Source organism: Otolemur garnettii, unplaced genomic scaffold, assembly GCF_000181295.1.
Source record: "Otolemur garnettii isolate 467f Iridium unplaced genomic scaffold, OtoGar3 scaffold00102, whole genome shotgun sequence".
NCBI lineage: Eukaryota > Metazoa > Chordata > Mammalia > Primates > Galagidae > Otolemur > Otolemur garnettii.
In genome coordinates this window covers 7,683,815-7,693,903 of record NW_003852497.1, presented here as the reverse complement: position 1 = coordinate 7,693,903, position 10,089 = coordinate 7,683,815, and the positions used below count along the sequence as shown (strand labels likewise).

At 41.2% G+C, this 10,089-nt stretch overlaps 1 protein-coding gene across 1 annotated transcript in view; it reads right to left on the bottom strand.

Moving 5' to 3' along the window:
- PPP2CB (protein phosphatase 2 catalytic subunit beta) overlaps positions 1-10,089 on the bottom strand; it is a gene marked incomplete at its 5' end in the record, with an annotated part of 33,101 nt that overhangs the window by 10,074 nt on the left and 12,938 nt on the right. The window contains 2 exons of the mRNA XM_023517019.1: positions 2,096-2,304; positions 4,691-4,900. Coding sequence (XP_023372787.1) covers positions 2,096-2,304; positions 4,691-4,900 — 419 coding nt within the window. The remainder of the gene's footprint in view (positions 1-2,095; positions 2,305-4,690; positions 4,901-10,089) is intronic.

The window sequence follows — 10,089 nt, the reverse complement described above, 5'->3', positions numbered from 1 at the left end:
ACAGGCGCCCGCCACAACACCCGGCCATTTTTTTGGTTGCAGCCATCATTGTTGTTTGGCGGGCCCGGGCTGGGGATTCGAACCCGCCACCTGAGGTGTATGTGGCTGGCGCCTTAGCCACTTGAGCCACAGGCGCCGAGCCGAGTAAAATTTTTTGTTTCTCTTATAGCAAACACTGATTCCTACTATTGGTTATAATTTTTTTTTTTCTGGTTCTCTCAGACTTTCTGAGTACACAATCATGCCATTTACAAAAATATTGTTTCCTCCTTTTCTTTCTTTTTTTTTGTTTTTCATTAAAGAGACTGGATTTTGCTCTGTTACCTAGGCTGGAGTGATATGGTGGTGCCATCATACTTTCATGTAAACCTGAACTCCTGAATTCTTGGGCTGAAGCCATTTTTTCCTCAGCTGCCCAAGTAGTTGGGACTATAGGTGTGCACCATCACACCCAGCTATGTTTTTTCTTGTCAATGTTTTTATCGTTTAGTTCTTTTTTTTTTTTCTGAGATAGTCTTAGTATGTCACTCGGTAGAGTGCTGTGGTGTCACAGCTCACAGCAACCTCAAACTCTTGGGCTTAAGTGATTCTCTTGCCTCAGCCACCCATGTAGCTGGGACTACAGGTGCCTGCCACAACGCCTGGCTATTTTTTGGTTGCAGTTGTAATTGTTGTCTAGCAGGCCCAGGCCAGGCTCGAAACTGCTAGCCTCAGTGTATATGGCTGGTGCCCTACTCACTGAGGTACGAGCATTGAGCCTTGTATAGTTCTTTTTACTGCTGAGTGTACTGACTAGGACTTTTGAAACAATATCATATAATAACAGTTTTTTTTGTTTTGTTTTTTGCCAACTACCCATGTTTAGGTCTTTCTCCTGATTTCGAAGAGGTTTCTAAGGTTTGCTGATAAGTAGAGTTAGTATTTCTTTACCAAATTAATGTTACTACACTCTATTTCTTAATATCTATTTAAAATTAAATACATAACAGGATTTTTTTCTTTTTCAGAGAGTGTCTCAAGCTGTCAGCCTGGGTAGAGTGCTGTGACGTCATAGCTCACAGCAAACTCCAACTCGGGCTCAAGTGATCCTCTTGCCTCACTTTTTCTATTTTTAGTAGAGACCGGATCTTGCTTTTGCTCAGGCTGGTCCTGAACTCGTGAACTCAAGCAATTCACCCACCAGGCATGGTGGCCCATACCTGTAATCCTAGCATAGTGGGAAGCCGAGTTCAGGAGTTCAAGACTAGCCTGAGCAAGAGCACTAGCTCCTAGCACTCGGCCTCTCAGAGTGCTAAGATTACAGGTGTGAGCCACTGCCCTCAGCCAGCTTGTCAAATTTATTGAAATAAAGCAGTACCTGTTCTTTTTACTTTTTTTTTTTTTTTAAGAGACAGAGCCTCATTTTATTGCTCTTGGTAGAGTGCTATGGCATCACAGCTCACAGCAACCTCCAACTCCTGAGCTTAGGCGATTCTCTTGCCTCAACCTCCCAAGTAGCTGGGCCCCCAGGTGCCTGCCACAACACCTGGCTATTTTTTTTTTTTTTAAAGAGACAGAGTCTTACTTTCTTGCCCTTGGTAGAGTGCTATGGCATCACAGCTCACAGCAACCTCCAGCTCTTGGGCTTAGGTGATTCTCTTGCCTCAGTTTCTCAAGCAGCTGGGACTATAGGCGCCCGCCACAACACTGGCTATTTTTTTGTTGCAGTTTGGCCAGGGCTGGGTGTAAACCCACCACCCTCAGTATATGGGGCCGGTGCCCTATTCACTGAGCCACAGGCGCTGCCCACGCCTGGCTATTTTTTATTGCAGTATGGCCAGGGTCAGGTTTGAACCTCCCACCCTCGGTATATGGGGCCAGTGTCCTCCCCACTGAGCCACAGGTGCTGCTCTAGTACCTGTTCTTGTGATATATAATAAGCTCTTCCATATTTGTAGCTATACCTTATTTACATATTTAAATTAATGTACATGAAACTTCACCAATTCCTAGTTCTGAAATTTAAATTTAAGAGAATAAGGCAGAAAAGGCCAAGGAGATGCACAAACACATATTATGTGTTATATACCGATAGTAAACTTTTCCCTTTGTTTACCACCCTCCCCGAGACGTAAGCACACATATACACACCTGTCCATCTACTAAAGCTGTAAGTGGAAGATAATCAAATAGATCGGTAAAATATTTCCAGACATTGGCATTCCCATACTTTCGTAGACATTCATCATAAAAGCCATATACTTGGGTAATTTGTCGGCTTTCATGATTTCCTCTCAATATTGTAATGCGTTCTGGATAACGCACCTGGAAGAAAATGAAAAGAAACCCAAGGTAGAAACACATTTCTGCTACTGTCACGTTAGGTACATTACTCTCTCACCCACTTCTTTAAATGGTTCTTTTGGCCACTAGTAAATAAAAAAATTTTGTTTGGAGACAGGGTCTTACTCTAGGCTTAGAGTACGCTGGTGTCAGCCAAGCTCATGGCAACCTCAAATTCCTGAGTTCAAGTGATTCTCCTACCTCAGCCTCCGAAGTAGCAGGGACTCCAGGTACTGACCACAATGCCTGGCTAGTTTTTCTATTTTGTTTGGTAGAGATGGGATCTTGTTCTTGCTCAAATTCCTGAGCTTGGCTTTCCAGTATGCTAGAATTACAGGTATGGGCCACCATGCCTGGCAGAAAAAACTTGGAGGCAGGCTTGGTGCCTACAGCTCAGTGGCTAGGGTGTCAGTCACGTACACTGGAACTGGTGGATTCGAATCCAGCCTGGGCCTGCCAAACAACAATGACAACTACAACCAAAAAACAGCTGGGTGTTGTGGCAGGCACCTGTAGTCCCAGCAACTTGGGAGGCTGAGGCAAGAGAATCGCTTGGGCCCAAGAGTTGGACGTTGCTGTGAGCTGTGACGCCACAGCACTCTACTCAGGGTGACAACTTGAGACTCTGTCTGGGAGTTGGGGGGCAAAACTTGGAGGCAGAGTTTATGCTACCCAATAATCGGCCAGCAAAGTCAACTAAAGTGGGACCAGTCAAGGAATTTGAGTTTGATTCTACAAGCAATATGCAATCACTGAATAGTTTAAGAGTAGGGAATTAACAAGATAAAAGTGTTAAACATGCTTAGTTTGGTGGCTTGAGCCTAATACTCTGAGAGGCTGAGGTGGGTGAATCACTTGAGCTCAGAAGTTTGACATCAGTCTGGGCAAGAGCAAGACCTTATCTCTTCAAAAGTAAGCTAGGCAGGGTGGCACACACAGCGGTTGAGCCTGGGACTTCGATGTTGCAGTGAGCTATGATAATGTCATTGCATTTGAGCCAAGGAGACAGAGTGAGACTTCGTCTCAAAACAAAAACAAACAAAAAACACCATGGAGTGTCACAAAGTGAGACTCTGTCTCAAAAAATAAAAAGGTATGGAGGGAGGAAGGGAGTAAAGAAGGAAAGAGTTAAATCCTGTTGGAGACAGTAAGACTTTGTCTCCAAAATAAGTAAATAAACTTTTTTTTCTGAGACAGTCTCACTTTGTTGCCATCAGAGTGCTGTGGCATCATGGCTCACAGGAACCTCAAACTCTTGGGTTCAAGCAATACTCTTGCCTGAGCCTCCCTAGTAGCTGGGAGTACAGGTGTCTGCCACAACACCCAGCTACTTTTTTTTTGAGACAGTGTCTATGTAGCCCTTGATAGAGTGCTGCAGCATCACAGCTCACAGCAACCTCCAATCCTGGGCTTAAGTGATTCTCTTGCCTCAGTCTCCCAAGTAGCTAGGACTGCAGGCATCTGCTACAACGCTCAGCTATTTTATTGTTTTTGTTGCAGTTATCTTTGTTTAGCAGGTCCGGGCTGGGTTAGAACTCACCTGCCTCTGTGTATATGGCTGGCAAGCTACCAGTGCTGAGCCAACCTGGCTATTTTTAGAGATGGGGTCTCACTCTAGCTTAGGCTGGTCTTAAATTAAGTTCCTAAGCTCAGGTAATCTGCCTACCTTGACTTCAGAGTGCAAGAATTATAGATGTGAGCCACAGCATCCCAGCAGAATAAACATTCTTTAAAAAAAGAAAGACTTATTGGCTGGGGAAGGTGGCGCATACCTCTAATCCAAGCACTTTGAGGCCTAGGCTGGAGGATCTTTTGAGACTAGGGATTTGAGACCAGGCTGAGCAAGGGAAAGACTGTCACTACAAAAAAATAATTTTTTTTTTGTAAAGTATAGTGGAACATGCCTATAGTCTCAGATTCTTAGGAGGGTGAGGCAGCAGGATCACTTGCATCCAGGAGTTTGAGGCTGCAGTGAGCTATGAAGATGCCACTGCATTTTAGCCCAGGTGACAGAGCAAGACCCTGTCTCAAAAACAAACAAACAAACAAACAAAACAAAAAGAAAACACACACACACAAATAAACAAAACCATAAAAGGACATACATATTTATGGCTCAACATAAGGGGGTAAGACGGGTAAGTCACTAAGTCCAATATGATCCCAAGACTTCAGCTACAGATTACCCAGGAGAATGATACATTTACCAGAAATAGGCAGGAGAGGTCAATGCATCATTCTCACCTCTCTAAAAATAGATGTAAAACTATTATTTTTAAGGGGTATAAAATGAATGAATGATAAAATAGAACAAATGATATGCAATACTGCTATTCCTGTCAAAGAAAATTGAATTTCATTAACATACCTTTAATGCTACAAGAAGAGTGACCGTCTCCACTGAATAATAACCTCTGTCCACGTAATCGCCCATGAATAAATAGTTTGTATCTGGTGATTTCCCACCAATTCTAAAGAGTTCCATAAGATCATGAAATTGGCCGTGCACATCTCCACAGACAGTAACAGGACAACGAACCTCCTGCACGTTTGATTCTTTTGTTAGAATTTCTTTAGCCTGTTAGAAAAATGAAATTAACAATTAAAAAGTAATTCTATTACAAATTTAAAAGTGTTATTAAAAGAAAATTTGAGACTTTCACCATTAACAAAAATTGATTCTCACTGGGTAAAAGATTTAAACTTAAGACATGAAACTATAAAAGTGCTAGAAGAGAGTGTAAGGAAAACACTTGAAGAAATCAGCCTGGGAGAATATTTTATGAGGAGGATGCCCCAGGCAACTGAAGCAACACCAAAAATACATGACTGGGATGTGATCAAACTCAAAAGCTTTTGCACAGCCAAGAGCATAGTAAATAAAGCAAATAGACAACCTTCAGAATGGCAGAAGACTTTTATAGGTTATGCTTCCGACAAAGGTCTGATAACTAGTATCTACAGAGAACTCAAACTAATCAATAAGAAAAGAACAAATAACCCCATTTCTATGTGGGCGAGAAACTTGAACAGAAACTTTTCTGATGAAGACAGGCGCATGGCCTACAAACACATGAAAAAATGCTCATGATCCTTAATCATCAGAGAAATGCAAATCAAAACCACTTTGAGATGTCCTCTAACTCCAGTAAGATTAGCCCATATCACAAAATCCCAGAACTATAGATGTTGGCGTGGATGTGGAGAGAAGGGAACGCTTCTACACTGCTGGTGGGAATGCAAGCTAATACAGTCTTTTTAGAAAGAAGTTTGGAGAACACTTAAGGAACTAAAAGTAGACCTACCATTTGATCCTGCAATTCCTCTACTGGGCATCAAAAATTATTTTACAACAAATACATTTGCACCAGAATGTTTATTATAGCCCAATTCATAATAGCCAAGACATGAAAAAGCCTAAGTACCCATTGTCTCATGAATGGATTAATAAATTATGTATGTACACCATGGAATACTATGCAGCCATAAAAAGATGGAGACTTCACATCTTTTATGTTCACCTGGATGGAGCTGGAACATATTCTGCTTAGTAAAGTATCTCAAGAATAGAAAGGAAAGTATCCAATGTACTCAATACTACTATGGAATCACTATGTATATACCTACAAACTCATAGGAATGGCAAAACATAACTATAGTCCAGAAAATAGAAGGGAAGAGGAGAGAGAGGGGAGGGGAGGGGGGATACGGGAGGAGGGAGGGTATTTGGAGGGACCTCACCTAATGTGCATGATGCAATGGTACATTTCAAAACTATTAAGAAGTGAGTGTAATTGTGATGGACGTGCTACTTAATTCAAAGAAAGCATTTCACATTGTATACTGAAGCAGTGCCCTGAACCCCATAAATGCATCAATGTACAAAGTAATGATTTAATAGAAAAGAATTAAAAAAAAAAAAAGGAAAGAAAATTTGAGGCTGGGTGCCTGTAGCTCAGTGAGTAGGGCGCCAGCTACATACACCGGAGCTGGCAGGTTTGAGCCCAGCCTGGGTCTGGCAAGCAGCAATGACAACTGCGACCAAAAAATAGCTGCGTGTTGTGGCAGGCGTGTATAGTTCCAGCTACTTGGGAGGATGAGGCAAGAGAATCGCTTAAGCCAAAGAGTTTGAGACAAAGAGTTTGTGAGCTGTGACACCACAGCACTCTAGAGGGCAACATAATGAGACTCTGTCTCAAGAAGAAAAGAAAACTTGAGGGAAAAACACTTTGTGCCCCATAAAAGCATAAACAAAAAACCACGATGAGATACCACTTTACTAGAATGGCTATGTAAAAAAGATAGTAACAAGTGTCCACAAGAATGGAGAAATCAGAACTCTCATATACTGCTGGAGGGAACAGAAACTGGTGCAGCTGTTGTGGAAAACAGCCTGGCAGCTCCTGAAAAAGTTAAACAGACTCATCATAGCATCTAGCAATTATACTTCTAAGAATATACATAAGAGAAATGAAAATGTGTTTATATATGTTCATGGTATTTGTAATAGTCAAAAAGTGGAAACTAGCCAAATGTTCACCAACTGATGGATGAATAAAATATAGAATATGTATTAAATGGAATATTATCCAGAAATAAATGAAGTACTGATACCTGCTACCATTGTGAAAACATTATGCAAAGAGAAAGAAGCCAGTCACAAATGGTCACATACACACAAATCCATTTACCTGAAAGGTCCAGAACTGGCCTATCTCCAGAGACAAAAGTAGATTAGAGCTTAGAGCCTGGGTAACAGGGGAGCAGACAGGAGGGTTCGAGATTACTTTTGAGAGCAATATAATTTAACACTGCCATGGATACACATATGTGAATGTACTAAAAGCCGTTATGGTGCCAGCCACATACACTGAGGCTGGGGGGTTGGAATCCAGCCCAGACCTGCCAACGACAACTGCAACAAAAAATAGCTGGGGATTGTGGCAGGCACCTGTAGTCTCAGCTACTTGGGAGGGTGAGGCAAGAGAATCACTTAAATCCCAGGAGTTGGAGGTTGATGTGAGCTATGATGCCAGAGCATTCTACCCAGGATGACAGCTTGAGGGTCTGTTTCAAAATAAATAAATAAATAAAAATCAATGTTTGAAACCACCCACAGCAATATAGTGAGATATCACATCACTTAAAAAAGAATTTTTCTTTTTAGGCCTGCAATCCCAGCTACTTGGGAGGCTGAGGTAAGACAATCACTTAAACCCAAGAGTTTGAGGTTGCTGTGATGCCACAGCACCAAGGGTGACATAGTGAGACTCTGTCTCAAAAAAAAAAAAAAAAATCTAGGCTGCAAGGGGCTACCATCAGGCTACTACTGCATCTTAGCCTGGGGTGACAGGGGCTCCGTCCCTTTAAAAAACAAACAAAAAACCCCTGAAGCTGTTCAACTGTAAACACACACATTCTTATACTAATTCACAGGCCAACCTTTACTTTCTTTAATTATCTTACATTTACAGAGTTAAAGTTAGAATATACCATTGGGTGGCTTAGAGAATAGGATTTATGTATACACACTGGCAAATCAAATGTTCTTAAAAATTCAAGTTCATTAAAACAGCTCATCTATTTAGCAACTTGCCTAATACGAAAAAGACCCTAGACTCAGAAAGAATAAAAAAGACCTCAAAGTAAAACAGATGTGATAAAAAGCACATGTACCTCCCCATCAATCCACCAGAAGAGTCTTTTAGGCCTTATTTTGGACCTACTTACTTGTTATGTACAAAATTCCAATATGCTATTTAGGAGTTCCCAAGTCTATGAAAAAATAGAAATAAAAAACCAAGAAAGATAAAAAGTAAGAACTGGGACTAATATACACATGCAAAATGAAAGGCAGAAATAAGAATATGGTGATAGCAACGAAACCAAAGCAATAAAACACATACAGGAAGAAGCTGAAAGTAGAACCAGTAGATGACATGTCAGACAGATAGGACAGTGGAATTTTAGGGACATGCTCTACCCTTTCTGTGAATTGCTAATCTAAAGAGCATTTAAAATCATGGATTTGAATTTCATGACACACACAGTCTAACATTCTTGACATGAGGAATACTTAGCTGTATTATTCTAGAAACAAAATCACAATGAAGTTTGTATATACTGGTACACTATAGGAATAACAAAGAAAGTTACTCTATCCCTGGATTAATCTATGCCAACCAGACATACCTAGTCCAGATTTTCAATTTGAAGTGACTAACTAAATAGCAGGGACAATGGCTATTCTATACCAACAGAGGTATTCTCTCTGCATTCTACAATATTTGTAAGGTGTGATTTTGACCAAATTTCTAACTCCCCTTAATATCTGCAAAACATCCAGAGTTTGACAACTCAGTTTTCTTTTGATTCTAGGCTACCACCTGCTCTTCTAACAAATGCCCTTTCTGCTTAAATGACCCTGGCAGACTTCCCAAGAGTTATGAAGGATACAGCCCATGCTTTTCTTCTCCTGGCCTGTAGTTAGAATGAGATTATATGTACAAGAGTCTTCCAGAAAACATGGGTTCTCTTCACTGTTCTAATCTAATTGTGTAAACTTAAGGCCTTTATACTCTTCAGTTTATTTAGACTGGGTATCCATCAGCTTGTTAATCTAAAATAATGAATGCTTAGCCAGTTACAGCGGTGTGCACCTGTGGTCTCAGCTACTAAGAAAGGTGGGGGTCGGGATGTCAAGGCCAGCCTGGGCCACCCAGCAAGATCTTGTCTCTAAATAAAATGTGGAAACTTTTTTTTTTTTTGAGGAAGAATCTCATTAGTAACTGGGACTACAGATGCCAACCACAACATCTGGCTATTTTTAGAGACAGGGTCTCACTCTTGCTCAGGCTGGTCTTGAACTCCTGAGCTCAGGCAATCCACCCATCTCAGGTCCCTCAGAGTGCTAGGATTACAGGAGTGAACTACTGTGCCCGGCTGAGTTTCAATTTTAAAAAGGAAATCTGTTTCACTAAGTACTACTACCACTTACACTCTTATTTTTAAATATAGCAATAAAAAGCACCAAAATGTCATCATCCAATTCAATTGTCCTTTAAGAACATATGGTTCTTAATCCATCACAGGTTCTATAAAACTATGTAGATAAGTTAAGATGTATGATACAGAGCTGACTATGGTGGTATTTGCCTGTAGTTCTAGCTCCTGGGGAGGCTGAGGCAGGAGTACTGCTTGAGCCTAAAAGTTTCAGGCCAGACTGGGCAACATAACAAGATTATGTCGCTAAAAAAAAATTAAAAATTGGGCAGCATCTGTGGCTCAAAGGAGTAGGGCGCCGGCCCCATATGCGAGAGGTGGCGGGTTCAAACCCAGCCCCGGCCAAAAACTGCACCAAAAATAAATAAATAAATAAATAAATAAAATTGAAAATTTAAAAAAGGTATCTAGGCTGGGCATGATAGCTCATGCCTGTAATCTTAACACTCTGGGAGGCCAAGGTGGGTGGACTGCCTGAGCTCACCAGCTGGAGACCAGCCTGAGCAAGAGTGAGACCTTGTCTCTAAAAATAGGTGGGGGTTGTGTTGGGCACCTGCAGTCCCAACTACCCGGGAGGCTGAGACAAGAGAATTGCTTGAGCACAAGAGTTTGAGGTTGCTGTGACACCAGGGTACTCTATCGAGGGTAACAAGATTCTGTCTTAAAAACAAACAAATAAATAAAGTAATACAGAGAACAAATGTGTGTGCTTTCCAGGAATATTTCCTTAGCTTTTATCAACAGCAAAGTGAAGAGAGTATTACT